This window comes from Lissotriton helveticus, chromosome 8 (genome assembly GCF_964261635.1).
Source record: "Lissotriton helveticus chromosome 8, aLisHel1.1, whole genome shotgun sequence".
In the NCBI taxonomy this organism is placed as follows: domain Eukaryota; kingdom Metazoa; phylum Chordata; class Amphibia; order Caudata; family Salamandridae; genus Lissotriton; species Lissotriton helveticus.
In genome coordinates this window covers 1451765785-1451782027 of record NC_136069.1, presented here as the reverse complement: position 1 = coordinate 1451782027, position 16243 = coordinate 1451765785, and the positions used below count along the sequence as shown (strand labels likewise).

Here is a 16243-nt window from a genome sequence, read left to right as displayed (position 1 = left end):
TTGTTGTATGGCGTTTTAGGACCGGAGTGAAATTTCCCGATTCATGCCCTTATATGGGTACAATTCACATTGCCCTAATATAGGCATATAAATCATACCCATATTTAGACATAGCCCATGCAGTCCAAATACAGGCATGGCTACTTCCACCTGTTCCAAAAAGCCACAACAATTTCTTTGAAAATCGGCTTAAGCAGTCAGGGACATCCCCTTGCTTGAATATTCATTTGTCCAAGAACTCATGGAGTTTTCAAAGAACTGCCATTCCCTTGGGGTTCTTTTCTGACGTTATTATGTCCGCCTTTACGTCAAACTAGGCACCTGCAAGGTATAAATAAGCCTTCACTTGCTCTAGCAAACACACGGTGGTTTGGAGAAGTTCGACTATCTACTTGCCCGACACAGCTCGCTACAGCAAGTGCCGAAGGAAGACGACCCTCCAGCTGACGCACTGATCGAGCTCCTGTCCTTTCTCTCTCTGAGAATCCAGCTCCAGTGTTTCCAGGCTCCCCTTGCGGGGTGTTGGGAAATCGAGTCCGAGACAGAGATACCAGACCTCCTTCATTCTGAACTAAGGTATGGAGCTGATTTGACCCTAAGATAAATCTTGGATAGATTCTTGGCAAAGAATACTAAACCTATACTGCACCACACTTACTTCTTCCCTTGTACTAGACTTAGATTAGGTACATTGGGGTAGGCGTATTTTGGAAGCACCAGTTGAGTACTTTTAGCCATTGTTATTTATGTATGTATTCTTATGGCTTAGAAACCATACAATGCTTTTACAGTATTATTTTATAATACTCTTCTCGCTGTATGCATTATACTTTGCAGCCTGTATTACGGTTGTAGCAGTTCACTTTACTTGCATGAGAAAGAAGACTGTTCAATAAATCCTTTTATTGAAAACGCACGACTCTCTATTTCTCTGCACCTCTGGTGAAACGAAGCATGCACGAGTGACTGAGTAAAATATCTATCTGTTGTTTCCATGACTCTGAAGATACGTTTATTCTTGGGAAACAAAGTTGTCATGTTTATGCGGTTGTCAGAAACTAATCCCTTCTTGTGTATTTGAGAAAGTTTCTAGTGGCCTCTGAGCTAGCTGGCACTCACAATTAAGTCTAATATATTCGATAGAGACATAGTCGACCTCAGTCCTGCGTCAAATCTATAGGATATATTATTCCAATGCGCAGAACCTATTGGGAATATAGGAACTACACTACAGCATATATCTGATGGACAGCTACGTGGTTATCCCTGCATACATTACTTAACATTACTGCTTTTTATCAAAAGCATACAGTGACTGATAGTTTGCCAGGAGTGTGCTGCATGATTTTTCTTTATTAATCTGCCCTCCTCATTTCCACTTCCAGATGGTATTGGTTTGGGATGACACACTGTAGTATACAAAAAAGTGATGGATGTAATGCTTGAATGTCAGTCACTGGTAATCACGCGTAGAGCATCCTAATCCATAGTTATGCTGCACACCAAGCAATCTCAGTTTGAACCCAGCCATGTGCAAATCACTCTTGACACAGCTCCAGTGGGACCATTACAGCCCAAACTGCCAGGCCAAGTCTACCCTGAACCGGAACATAAGCAACCCAGATCCAGTTTCGCCTTGATTAGCATTCATTAGCTAGATATGGCGTAGTTGCAGCGGCACAGTGTGCAGGAGACCCACATCTGGGCATACCCATCCCACTTAAGGCGACACTCTGTAGCATACTAAAGGGTGATGAATGGAATGCTTGCATGAATCTCAGCCACTGGTAATCACTCTGGGCCGCATCCCAATCCATTGTTATTTTGCACACCATGCCACCTTCGGTTTGCCCCCAGCCATATGCAAATTAGTCTTGACCCAGTTCCATTGGGAAGAGTCCAGCCCAAACTGCAAGACCAGGTCCTTCCAGAACCGGAGCACAAGTAACCCAGGACCGGTTTCACCCTGATTAAGGCTCATCTGCCAGGTATAGCTTGGTTCCAGTGGCATAGTGCGCATGGGACCCACGTCTGGACATACCCATTCTATTTAGGGCAACACACTGTAGTGTATCATACAAGAAAGTGATGAATGGACTCCTTCTTAGGGTTAGGATTCTGCAAGAAGATATATCCGTCAGAAATAATTTGTCTGCCTTCACTGATGACATTTCTGGTGGATACATAATCTTCCTCCTGATCTCTCTCAGCCCTTTTTCCTCCCCTGATAAGTCAGTGCCTGATGTAATCAGATTTGGTAGTATGTGCTATTATTATAACTGAAACTGTAGAGATAGAGAGATGCACACCTTTCTTCCTTTAGTTATCCAACATTTGCTTTTAGTTCCATTTAAACTTTGTCGGCGTGCTCGCTTTCCGTGCTCCGCCCATTCGCACTGCAAATAAGTGAAAAAACGTGAAGGAGACTCATTTTCGGTCTCCACAGCTGCACAACCTATTGTAATGAATTTAATGAATTAAATTAGTAATCAACGTATTATTTATTCCTTATTTTCAACCAAATTTATCTTATCCTTTCTTTGCTCTGCTTTCTTTTCAATTCATTCTATCCATTGTCCTTTTCGGGACAATGCATTTCGGGAGAAAACTCCCTTCTTCGGGGGTGTCTAGGGTACACAAAAGAGAAGTTTTACCTGTTAGTTAAATGGTAAACATGTTTTACAAAAACAATCGTTTTTAAACAACATTTTTGTACATGGCAACAAAATAGCATCTACATTGTTATCTATCGCTCTCTCAAAGCGCACTCGATTGCTACCATGATTTGTATACGTAAAATATACTTCAAACGTTCCCGATATTCAACTGTTTCTACTCCCAATCTAAACTTTGATCAACATCGCTGCATACTCGTTCTTTCTTGGAATAGTGCCCCCTCCCCTACAGTCCTTGATTAAACCCTAGACACCCCCGAAGAAGGGAGTTTTCTCCCGAAATGCATTGGGTGATTGAATAAATTTGTGGCATAAGGAAACAACAATTCTCCTGTGATTTTTACAAAGCCAAAGAACCAAGGACAATGGATAGAATGAATTGAAAAGAAAGCAGAGCAAAGAAAGGATAAGATAAATTTGGTTGAAATTAAGGAATAAATAATACGTTGATTACGAATTTAATTCATTACATTCATCACAATAGGTTGTGCAGCTGTTGAGACCGAAAATGAGTCTCCTTCACGTTTTTTCACTTATTATTATAACTGCCATTGGTGCTGTCTCTGTTTCTCTTCACACATCTCGCTAGGGTGCAGAAAAAGTTTCAGCATCTGACGTCAGCACACTGGTTGGTTCCTGCTGTTCACCAGTGCTGTCATGTCAAGTGTGTGGAGATGTGGCTAAAGCCACATGGCACCATAAGGCAGCACTATAGAACTACTGCTAGGGAATAAAGGTTTTGAAATCAGTCTGATAAGTGGGAGGATATTCTTAAGGTAAGACATCTAGAGGAAGATCATTTGTCCACCAGAAAATTACTGAATGTAAGTACCTATTATTTCTGGTCTGAAGAGATTTATAATCTATCCCTGCCCTGTAGTTTGCTGGAGAATTAAAGCCTGGTTGTCTGTTGCTGAAATTTACTTGAACCAGATTGGTTATAAGTGCAATGGCAGTAATCTCACTAATTTGTTTATTTCCTATTAGTGGTATACAACCTGCTCAATATGGGTTCTATGACCTGGGCTTCCAAAGTTGTATTTCCCAATTATAGTAAAGTCAGATGAGGTACATTGAGTAGAAATATTTCCGCTTTGTTAATTTTGTGCCAGGTAAACGTAAAACTAAACACTGACATGCCGCTGTCAACCGACCCATATCCCCTTACTAGAAAAAGCATTTGCTGCAACTCAAACCTATACAATTGTTAGCTGTTGCTTTGTTTGTCAAATACTGCATTCGATGTTCCAGTTCACTGATGTCTCTATTTATTTTCTCTGTTTTGTTTGGCTTAGGTGAATGCAAGCATTCTACTGGCGCACCCTTACATAATTCCATACTGGAATCTTTAGGAGAAGCTCTAATCTTTATCTCAAAGGATCAATTATTGGACAACAACCTTCCTGCTAAATTTGTTGCTGGCCAGAAGACAAACCTCACTGATAAACTGCAGACTTTACTAAACACCTTGACACCACTTTTGTTGCTCAGAGCTAGACCGGTCCAAATCACGGTTTACCACTTGCTATACAAGTAAGACATCAGTATAATATATTTCTTCTTTATTGTGAGATTCAGTGATAAAAGATTTCTACCATTCCACATAAATACCAGGTATTTGTGTTGGTGATTGTCCATAGCTAATATTGAAAGACATTTGGTATTAAGGATAAGATATCATATCATATCATAGCATATATGTCATAATATATTATAATATAATTTAATAGAATATTGTGTATGTTTTATATTTGCAGCTGAAGATGCCACTTTTTATGTTTTTCATAACATGATGTGTGGTGTTTTGCTGGTGTGCACTGTAGTGTTGTTATTTTAAGTGAAGGAAAAGCTGTCATACCTGTTACTGTGACAGTTCATCAAGGAATTCCCTTTAGGGGCAGAGATCTCACCAGTGGCTGACATTGTGCAGCGATTGTTGGGATACTCTGATGATGCATCTTGATTTAGAAAATATACATTTTAGTGCATACCAGAGAAAGCAACTAAGAATCATTATCATTTTTTTGAGAGAGAGACCGAGAAAAGTGTCATCTTGAAGTATCTGCAACTTAATTTGTAGCCACTAGTAGGTGTTCTGAGCAAATAACCTTTCGAAGACATATATGGCTCAGACCACCATGACCTTGGGTCGTTTCAACTAAAGATATGGTGATCTAGCAGTTAAACCTATTCTAGATGCCTATCCTGCTAAGCAAGATATAGCCTCTTATGGAGCTCATATTTATTGTTGCATGGGAAACATGCCCCACTGCATCTAATTGCGAACAATTTCTTCAGAACTCAATTCCAGCTTCCTCGGACTTTGCCCTCTCTTAAATAAAGATGGATTGTCTGTCACTGACTTCATTCTTAATAGATCTCCTTGGTCAAAAGATTTTTTATTAATCTAGAAGCTTGGCTTTGACCAGTTTACAAGGGGTCCACAAACAAATACAATACACATGTTTGTTTGATACAAAACAAGGAGCCATCATGAAATGTTAGACAACCATATCTTCTGCCAGTTTTCCAGATAGAGCTCCTCCTTCCTGTTAACTCAGACTTTCTCACAATTCAAAGAATTCCTAATCCAGAAAGGTCTATAAAGGTTTGACGTCCCAGGATCAAGGTCACTATGCCTGTGAGTTGTTCCAAAACAAATCTATGAAATGTATCTCAACAAATTCTCAAAACAAGCATTGAAGCTTTAAAACAGTAAAACTGTAGATGGAGACAAACCGAACAGATCTATTTTATTAGTAATTAGCCGTCCCCTATCCAAGAGGTAATTTCTGCTTTTACCAGGTGGTGTATCCCTCTCTTTTTGCCCACATTTTATTTAATCGTATAATTCAACGTAGTGGACTTCAGGGCGGTATTGGTAAGACATGCTCAGTTAAGAATCTTCTCCAGTGTGGAAGTTTATTTTTCATTTAATGATGGTGTGCCTACTGTGGGAACATTTATGCTACATTGTGTTTGTCAGTTTGCATATGTGGCTGACAAGGCTACCCACGTCTAACTTTTAACTCAATTTCAGAGTACGAAACGCTCATTGTTTGAACCAGTAGCTGGATATATTAATGTAGTTATGCGAGAAAAGAGCAATATTAGGGTGATTTTTTTGTTACGCACAAGTGGTAATGAAGACTAGATCTCAGTTGTGTCGAAATAGCATATGATATGATTTAGACTTCTAGTTATCAAGTGTATAATTGCTTTTTTAAGCAGTGCCTTTGCTATCTGTATTTGCTAACAAGGGAAATCCAAATTCAGCATTCTGACTGACACTTTTTATTGAAAGTTCGCTGTATAAATAATCTCAATTGCTTCTTTGCTGTCATCTTCAAACAGTGTTTCTGCCATATTTATGGAACCTGAGCAAAATTGTCTTTAAGAGGGTTTGGATATAACCATAATATTCTTGTAATTAAATTGAAATACCTTAGTTAAGGTTGTTGGGCACCTGGGGGTCTATTAGTATAGCGGGCGGATCGCCACCGCCCGCGTGGCCGTGGCGATCTGCCCGCCATTTCTCACCGCCCGCCTCCCATTTCCCCCGCCATATTACGAGGGCGAGGGGACCCCGGCGGACGGAAAAGACCGTCCGCCGGTTTTCGGCCCATCGACTAGTTAACTGGGCGGAAAAGGGGCTGAATATGGTGGCGGTGTCTGCAAGACACCGCCAACCAATATTATTATGCAGGCGGAGATGTGCCTTCTGTGGTAAATAAAATATTACCCTGGCAGAATTTCTAGGCATTAACCAAATATCATGCATCAAATGAGAGACAGGATCCTTGGTGTCCAAGTTAAAATGGGCTTTATTCCAATAACTCGAGTCAAAGAGAGAATATGTTCCATCACCACTGAGGTTCAGGAAGAGTAATCCAACATTCAATAACAATGAACAGCATATATACAATTTTCTCCTTGTACATAGGGAGGAGCGCTCCAGGCCGAGCAAGAAAGAAAGAGATAAGAGCATGTGGGCGTACACTTGATGAGTCATAGGTAGATGATAGGTAGATGTCATAGGTGGGTGGGTACTTAGGGGAGGAGTTTGCATGACCAGCTGGAACTCTGCCCTAATTGTGCAACTTTGAGCATGGCGTGCAACTGACGTGTAACTGGGAAGAGAGCTGACTTTCGACCTAGCAGAGACATCTCTTGTGTCAGGGCGAAAAGCACATCTTGTACAATCTTATATGATAGGGGATGTATTGTCTGAAGCAAAAGGTTGTTCACCACTAAGAATCAGAAAAGCATATATTTCTCCGTTCATTGCATGGGGGCTGAGACAGAGAGCTAGGCCTTATCTGTCGCGAACGGGTTCTGTTTACATTTCCTCACCGGGCAGGGATGCCACTCTGTACAGCAAAACAGATAACTGTTATTCATAACACTGTCTTGGCAGAAGTTCAGAAAGTGGTTCAACCACAATAAAATAAAGGGCTCAGTACGATATTTATTTAAAAATGCACAATGCAGAATGCAAAATACATGGGCCTTTATTTTAGCTTAACGTTTGGGAGACTTTGATGACTTGACTTGCAGGACATGTTTGCAGAGGCCTAGTGATTCAGGCCACTACGAGAAATATGCATGGGTGCCATGCACATGAATGTAACATAGGGTGTATGTAGTGGACATTTTTTTTGGTCAGGCAAAATATCATTTTCCTCATTCCCTCCTTGTCAACTACATAACCCTTCAGGATACATCTATATTCATGAGACCGTATAGCTGATCATACAGAATCATTTCGCCAGGCCACACTGCAGACAGTGATAGTATCATGGCAAACTGCTCCTGGATCAAGTCGCCAGGGCAGATGCAGTCACATTCACTACTGCTTCAAGGGTTCTTGTTAATTTGCGTAGCAGTTTACTATTTTGGACGGGGCCAACAAAGAAAAAGAAACCTTTGTTGAAATCTGTATATTGCTCCCACGCTGTTTCTGTCTGCTATATAACAAGTTCCACCCTAGTCTTAAGGGCAGATGTACATAAGCTGTCTGACCGCAAATGAAATAGGTATGGCGTGACGTTTTGAAAGAAGAAAGTCCTTCTGAGACTGAAGTTCCCTTTAAATAGCTCCTTGAAAATATGGTTTATGAAGAGCATGTCATTATTATAACTTGCTGAGTTTCTTGTAAATATGGCTTGTGAATAGCGCCATGTGGTCATGGTTTGTGCAGAGTATGTTGTCATTACGTTAGGCAGGAGAGAGCTGGATCTCTTACAAGTGCTTGGAGGTAACGTTTTGAAGATGTTTTGTTTTAACATGCTGCTTAACAAGGTGTTGAGGGATTTTGGCGTTGTTTGGCGTTTTCGGGGGGCGTGTTTTTGAGCGGAAATTCGTACCCGTTCCAGTGGAGGGATTCGGCTGCTTTTTGGTGAGGATGTAGGGCATCGCTTGGACTACTGTGATGCCAAATTTGAAAAGGATCTGAGCTGTGGAAGTGGAGGAAAAAGCATGTCTTGTGCGGAGGTGCGATTTGCCATGTTATCCAATGGGCATGTTTTCCTAAGAATCTTTTTTTTGTTTTTTTTTTAGAATCTATTTCGGCAGAACTCCCTTTGTTTTCTGATAAGGGGGTAGTTGGCCACATACCAAGCACTCAGTTGCATTGCTGGTCACGTATGCATACTGGATGAATGTATATGTGAGGAAATGAAAAAGAAAACATGTAGCAATAAACTAACACCGATTATAACAATGCACAGAATCAAATAATAATCAAGGTAACAATCCATCTGCTGCGTAATGTCTTGCAGTATCTGCAGTGTCTTGCAATCCCTCATCTTGCTATTCTCATATGTGATCTTATACATGTCAGAAACTGGTCTAACCGATTCACCACCGGGTGGGCTTAAACAATTAAACTACGTCTGACTTACTAGATCTAAGCTTGGACCTATACTCTTGCTGAGGGGTCTTTTCAAGCAAAGGCGGCACAAAGTCTGTTGTGTCATTAAAGTCAATGTTCTTTTCGAATGTTCCACATTGTCCAAAATAGCGCTTAACGTGATGGGCATGGATCCAGCCCTTGCGTCCCTCCACTTTCAGTGCGGTCCTCGTGGTAAGAAGCACCATCTTCGGGGTCTTCCAGCGCGGCTCGAGGGGGCTGGAACGATCAAAATTCCGGATGCACACAAAGTCCCCTGGGACTATGGCGTGTTCCTTGACCTGGGTGTTGTCAGGGAAGGCGGCAGCAACCTGTGAACGACAAGAGAGTAGTGCAGACATCAAGGAAGCCAGGTAATCTGTCAGCATGTTACTGTCAACATCAGTTATCTTTTTGGGCATAGGCGTACCCCACATATTTGGCGGTCTACCGAAGACCACTTCATACGGAGATAGGCCTGTTCTGGAATGTGCTACCATACGCATGTAAAAGAGGGCAACCGGCAGGGCTACCATCCAATCCACGCCTTTCTCTGCACAGACCTTTGCTAATTTTGTCTTGAGGGTTTGATTATGTCTTTCTACAAGGCCAGCTGCTTCTGGGTGTCTGACACAATAGAACTTCCATGTGTATCCTAACAGAAGGGACACTTGTTTCATTAATTCAGAGGAGAATGGCTGGCCGTTATCTGAATAGATCACCCGAGGTAATCCATACCTGGGGAAATACTCGCGCACTAACTGTCTGGCTGTTGTTACAGCAGTATAATCTGGAACTGGATAAGCTTCTGTCCATCTAGATAGTGCACACACTACCACCAAGACGTACTTGTAACCTCTACTTCTGTCCATTTGGATATAATCCATCTGGAGAACCTCAAAAGGGTGGTCAGGAGGATGAAATCCGCCTTGTTCCACCGGGATGCCTTTACCTGGATTGAACTGACAACAGATCATACATGTTCGTACTTTCTGCTTCGCTGCGGCACGCATGTGCTTGTTAAACCAGATGTTCTGTAAGCTGTCTAACATTGCTTTTTCTCCTAAGTGTGCTGGACTATGGGCTGTGTTAATTATTATTTGTACCATGGAATCTGGGAGAAACCATGTGCCTTTTCCCTTAGTCATCCAACCTTGGTCAGTCTGGACCCCTCCTTGTTCAGTCCATTTCTTTATCTCATCTGCAGTGGCATGTGTCTGTATGTCGAGTACGTCTTGAGTGGGATCCCTGACTGTCATACATGTTGTCAGTAATGGTACCTCTGTCCTTGTCGTGTCTGTTGGTGTCTGGGCTGTAAGTTTGGCTGTTCGATCTGCCAGGTCATTACCCTGGGAAATGGTGTCTGTAACTTTGGTGTGAGCTTTGCACTTCAGGATAGCAATGGCTGTAGGTAAATGTATGGCTTCTAACAGGGCTTGAATAAGCTGGCCATGCTGAATCTTGGTCCCATGGGAGGTCAGGAAACCTCTCTCCCTCCATAGTACCCCGAAATCATGAACAACGCCAAAGGCATATTGCGAATCAGTATAAATGTTTACTTTCAAGTGCTTAGCTCTTATGCAGGCTTGTGTCAGAGCGATGAGCTCTGCTGCTTGTGCTGACAATGTGTCTATTTTCTGTGTCTCTATGACTTGCTACTAACTCTCCTGCACTCGTTCTCATGCATGATCCATCTACATAGAGCGTTAAGTCTGGGTCTGAAAGTGCAATATCTGTCAGGTCTTGTCTTGGCTTTGTCACTATATTCATTAGTTCCACACAGTCATGTGATGGTGCATTTACTGTACTTGAGGGCAAAAGTGTTGCAGGATTCAGAATATTACAACGTCTGATCTCTATGTGTGGTTGAAATAATGTCAGTTCATATCCTGTCAGTCTTGCTACAGTCAAGTGTTGTGTTTGTGTTCTGTTTAAGAGTACCTCCACTGCATGTGGAACCTGTACTGTCAGAGGGTGGCCCAATACTATTGAATCACTTTGTCTTATGGCTAGGGCTGTTGCTGCAACTGATTTCAGGCATGCAGGCAGAGCCTGGGCCACTGGGTCTAGCGTGCTAGAACAATAAGCACAAGGCTTGTGTTTTCCTGCTTGATCTTGTGTGAGAACAGATAACGCTGTTCCTTCTCTTTCAGTTACAAAAAGCATGAAAGGTTTGCTGTAACATGGAGTCGCTAACACTGGCGCTTGACATAAAGCTCTTTTTAATTCCTCAATTGCCAAGGTGTGTTCTTGTGTCCAAGGGAGGACAGTCCCCCCTGCCTCCTGTGTAGTTAACTGTATGAGTGGTTTGGCTAGAAAGGCATACTGGGGAATCCATTGCCTACAGTATGAAGTGAGGCCAATAAAGGCACGTACTTCCTTTTGTGTCTTGGGCTGTGAAAGGTTAGCAATGAGCTGTATACGTGCTTGTGTTAGCTGTCTCCCCTCTTTGGAAAGCAAGTGTCCTAGGTACACTACTTGCTTTTCACAGAATTGCAACTTCGAAGGGGACACCTTGTGCCCCTTGTCAGCCAGAAAGTGTAAGACTGTCAGTGATGCATTTTCACATTCTTTTTCTGAACGTGCTGTAATCAGGATATCGTCCACATACTGTAGTAACGCAGTGTTGGAAGGCATGTGAATGCTGTCTAGCTGTCTTTTTAGTGCCTGACTGTAAATACTAGGGCTTTCTGTAAAACCTTGAGGAGCTCGTGTAAAGACAAAGCTACGACCTCTTAATGAAAATCCAAACAGGTACTGGCTGTCTGGGTGAATGGGAACACTAAAGAAAGCGTTCTTCAAGTCGATAACAGTAAAGTAAGTAGCCTCTGAATCAATAGCAGTCAATAATGAAGAAATGTCTGGCACCACTGGATATTGTGGTACTACACATTTGTTCAATTCTCGCAGGTCAATAATCAATCGGTACACTGGCAATACACTAGGATCAGATCTTTTAAGGATAGGAATGACAGGCGAGTTACATACATTTGAGACTGTCTCTACCACTACCCCCGTGCAATAAATTCGTCAACTATTTTCAGTAATGCTGTTTCGGCGTCAGGCGGTAACTTGTATTGTCTAATACGTGGAAGTACTACTCCTGCTTTGAGTGTGACATGGTGAGGCGTAATGTCCATGTAACCTACATCAGTCGGTCCTTGTGCCCACAGGATCTGTGGTACGTTCTTGAGTCTGTGGTCAAAATCAGTCAGTACATAAAATCACGTAAGAACAGGCGTACTCCCTCTGGAGAACAGCAGATAACTGCTCCTAGATCTTTTAATGTCTTCATACCATGTAAGTTTTCTGGACATGACTTAGTAAGTAGCAAGTCAGTGGTACGTGACAGTGGACCAACCCCTAGGGAGACTGGTTTTGATACTTCATTAACAATAGGCTTTCCTGAAAATCCCAGGGAAACATTCTGTGAGCCTGAGAGAGGTGCCCCTGGAACCTCGTCATGACTGATGGTAGTTCTGCTCGCCCCTGTGTCAATCAGAAACTTTCGATCCTGACCTAGAACACGTCTATGCACATACGGACCCTCTTGATCTACAGGAACCTCAATAAGGGGCAAGCCTACTTCCCTCTCCAGGCTGTTTCATGAGAACTGTTGATATTCTGGATAGTCAGACTGTGTGTGCTGATACATTTGTGGTGTGGCATGAACAGGCGGTGGTGGAGGATAATTCGCTACTGTCTGTTGCGTGTTCTGTTGCGTGTTATTCTGTCTAGGAGTGTACTGTCGCTCTTTTGTCTTGCCTGTAGCAATGTTGTGTTTCAGAACAGTGCAGTCCTTTACAAAGTGACCTGGTTGTTTGCAATAATTACAGTTCCCTTTGACAGGTGTCGTGTTATGTTTGTTTGAAGTCGCCGGTACCGTCTGGGCAACCAGCACCTTCATTTTTGTCTCTTTCATGCGTCTCTTTTCATGATCCTGCTCTTCTCTAATCCTATTCTGATGATACTGTAGCATCTGTAACATTTGTGAAGGGCTGTTTGCTTGCCAAGTACTCTCAACCTTCAGTACTCTATTCTTGATCTGGGGTAAGGAATTCTCTACTAATTTGCTCACAAAAAGATGTGGAAATGACTCGCTACCAGGCTTAAGGCCACTATTAATAGTAAAACATTTCTCAAATCTAGAATAGAAATCACTAGTGTCCTCGTCTTGCTTTTGTTTACATGCTGAAATAGCATCCCAATCTTCCTTTTTAGTAATCAATAATCTTGGCAAAACTTGTATCAGAAATTCAGGTAGTTCTCTAGCTCTTTCTCCAAGACCAACTCCTGGGGCCCTGCCCTTCTCTTCTGTTTCCAACGCATCCCAACTTAACTTTTTCTCACCCACTTCCCAGTCTTTTTCCTTAAGTTTTTCATAAATCCCTGCAGGTAACAGTACTTTTAATAGCTTCAGAATGTCAGCGTATGTATAATCTCCTATGCGGAGGATGTCTTTTAATTCACGGTGAAATCCCCCTGGGTCTTTATCATGACAAGGCAACATCTTTTTCATTTCAAGAATCTCTAATTTCGTTAAGGGGGTGTAAACATACACTCGTTGTAACTCATTGGCCGCATTCTTAACGGGATGAACCTCTCGTAGGGGGTTCTGTCTGTCTATGTGTACGTTATGTCTGTCATGGTGTAAGACTGGAGGCATGTATGTAGTCAGAGAATCTATGTACTTATGTCGTTGATCCAGGATTACATTAATTAATTCAGTACCTAAACCTGTCCATCTATCTAGTAAAATGTCGTCAAGTATTTTATGCAAGTGACCAGGATCAGAATGCTGACTTTTATACAACGTTATCAAGTGTTGAACCATGTAAATACCAGCCAAACGCTGTTCGTTCGGTGGAAGGCTTAAGAAAGTCTGAGCCACTATATCACTGCTATATATATTGGCATTGGACACCCACTGGGTGGCTGACCGGGCCAACTCTATTTCGTGTTGTGTGGGAGGTCTCTCACTCCCTATCCATTGTTTCAGTGCTTTTTCAGTAGCCTGGAATAATGCTTCAAGGGAATACCTTTCTTTTATAGCTGGCCCCTGTTTACGGTAATCAAGGCACTTGGGTCTGTCAAACTGTCGCGCTTTTCCTACATAATTAATCTTGTCTTTTGGTTCATCTACTTCTTCTGTTGATAACTCACCATTTTCCTCAGACTCTTTTCTGTGCCTTTCTATTATTTCCTTTCGTATTTTCTTGTACATGGCATCTATCTGTCCCTGTTTCTCATGTCTACCGGCATCTATGTGATCACTCCATTCTATCAATCCTGCTTTTACATCTCCGTCCCCTTCGTCCTGTTCCCTGATCAGGCAGTTAATAATAAAACGTAAGACATGGTTCTTAACCCCTACTTTTCTCTGTGCCATGGCTTGTGCTATACTATCTGGTCCCTCCCCCGTTCTAATAAAACGATACATGCTATCTAGGTGATCTTTCATGTCTGGTAATGTCTCTAGATATGCAACAGCTTGTCTTAGTCTACGTGAAATCACGACCATTGAACCCTTTCCTGGTTCTGTATCATATACACAAAATGGAATGGCTGCATCTACAGTAGGCACCCCTCCCACTGCCCCTGGACCTACGTCATCTTTTGCTAGCTGCTGCTGAAGTTGCTGGAGCTGATCTGCTGCTGGGGGTGGAGGAAAACCTGCATTAACGTAGTCTGGAAGGGACTCGTCTAGATACGAGGAAATGAATGCTTCAGATGCTGTCGGCTTTATTCTATGTACTCTATATGGTACAGGTGGTGGCGTTCGAGACCTACTGGATCTTTCTGAGGTGTTCACTTTAGCTAGTTCTTCTGACAGAACGGGATAAATACCATTAACAACGGCGTTTCTTTCCCTATCAGTCTGTTCTGTTTTGACACGTTCCCCCTCCTCCCGCAGTTCCTTTTCTCTGGCTTTTTCCCCAGCTTGTCTAGTTCTATCTGCTTTATTCAATTCTTTCTCTGTTCTCCTATGTGACTCTTTGCGCCACAATTCGATGGCATCTTTCTGAGAGGGTCTTGACTTCTTTTTCCATAGTGCTTCCTCCACCCTCATAATACATTCAGGATCCCATGTACCCGAGATTGGCCATCTATACTTTTCCTCCAGGTCCTTGGTGTAGTCTACCCATAAATCTAAAAACAAAATGGCGTATAGCCCATGCTTATTATACATATAATGACCAGGTGTGTCTCTAGGCGGGATGTTAACTGGTTCTTCTAGTATACCTTTTCTGGTCCCTATCTGACGTAACTTTGAAAACAGTGGCATGTTTGAAACCAATATTCACAAAAATAGACTGAAACAATCAACAATCATTCACACACAAACAAATATTAAACACTAAAACAGTTACAACCTAAACTGATACAGAGAGCTAAACATGTACTTGAAAAACTTTATGCACTGAAATACAGTACAACCATACCGGTCTCAAAAATGACACGTCTTGACCGCGCCCACGTTTACCATGGGCACGTCTTTACCGGTCTCACGTGAATGAGACACGTCTTTACCGCACCCACGTTTACCATGGGCACGTCTTTAATCTTGATGCATTCCCCATAGTGGTACTCACCGGGAAGCAGAATCTTGAAACTTGAAGGCCTCGGACTTCTACGCATGCGCCTTGGAACAGGTGGACCTCTGGAGACCTCGGACCTTGCTCTCTCATGGGCTGGGCTCTGGGTTGAGACGATCCGCTTTCCTCACCGCCTCACATGGATGCCTGGTCGCAGTCCGTCCTCCTCCTGGGCCTGAGGGAGTAGCGGGTAATCCCAATGGCGTGTACACTTTAAAGTCCGTCACGGCTGTGGAAGGGGGCAAAGACTAGACCTACAAACTCCGGCGAGTGGGGAAAGGGACATGTCCCTGTTCAAGGGCGCCAATTAATGTGGTAAATAAAATATTACCCTGGCAGAATTTCTAGGCATTAACCAAATATCATGCATCCAATGAGAGACAGGATCCGTGGTGTCCAAGTTAAAATGGGCTTTATTCCAATAACTCGAGTCAAAGGGAGAATATGTTCCATCACCACTGAGGTTCAGGAAGAGTAATCCAACATTCAATAACAATGAACAGCATATATACAATTTTCTCCTTGTACATAGGGAGGAGCGCTCCAGGCCGAGCAAGAAAGAAAGAGATAAGAGCATGTGGGCGTACACTTGATGAGTCATAGGTGGATGATAGGTAGATGTCATAGGTGGGTGGGTACTTAGGGGAGGAGTTTGCATGACCAGCTGGAACTCTGCCCTAATTGTGCAACTTTGAGCATGGCGTGCAACTGACGTGTAACTGGGAAGAGAGCTGACTTTCGACCTAGCAGAGACATCTCTTGTGTCAGGGCGAAAAGCACATCTTGTACAATCTGATATGATAGGGGATGTATTGTCTGAAGTAAAAGGTTGTTCACCACTAAGAATCAGAAAAGCATATATTTCTCCGTTCATTGCATGCGGGCTGAGACAGAGAGCTAGGCCTTATCTGTCGCGAACGGGTTCTGTTTACATTTCCTCACCGGGCAGGGATGCCACTCTGTACAGCAAAACAGATAACTGTTATTCATAACACTGTCTTGGCAGAAGTTCAGAAAGTGGTTCAACCACAATAAAATAAAGGGCTGAGTACGATATTTATTTAAAAATGCACAATGCAGAA

General features: G+C 42.6%; 1 protein-coding gene across 2 annotated transcripts in view; it reads left to right on the top strand.

Moving 5' to 3' along the window:
* Nucleotides 1–16243, top strand: part of LTN1 (listerin E3 ubiquitin protein ligase 1) — a 386602-nt gene that overhangs the window by 278477 nt on the left and 91882 nt on the right. For both annotated transcript variants that reach the window (XM_078658380.1, XM_078658379.1), the window contains one exon: nt 3971–4208. In XM_078658380.1, the coding sequence (XP_078514506.1) occupies nt 3971–4208 (238 nt within the window). The remainder of the gene's footprint in view (nt 1–3970; nt 4209–16243) is intronic.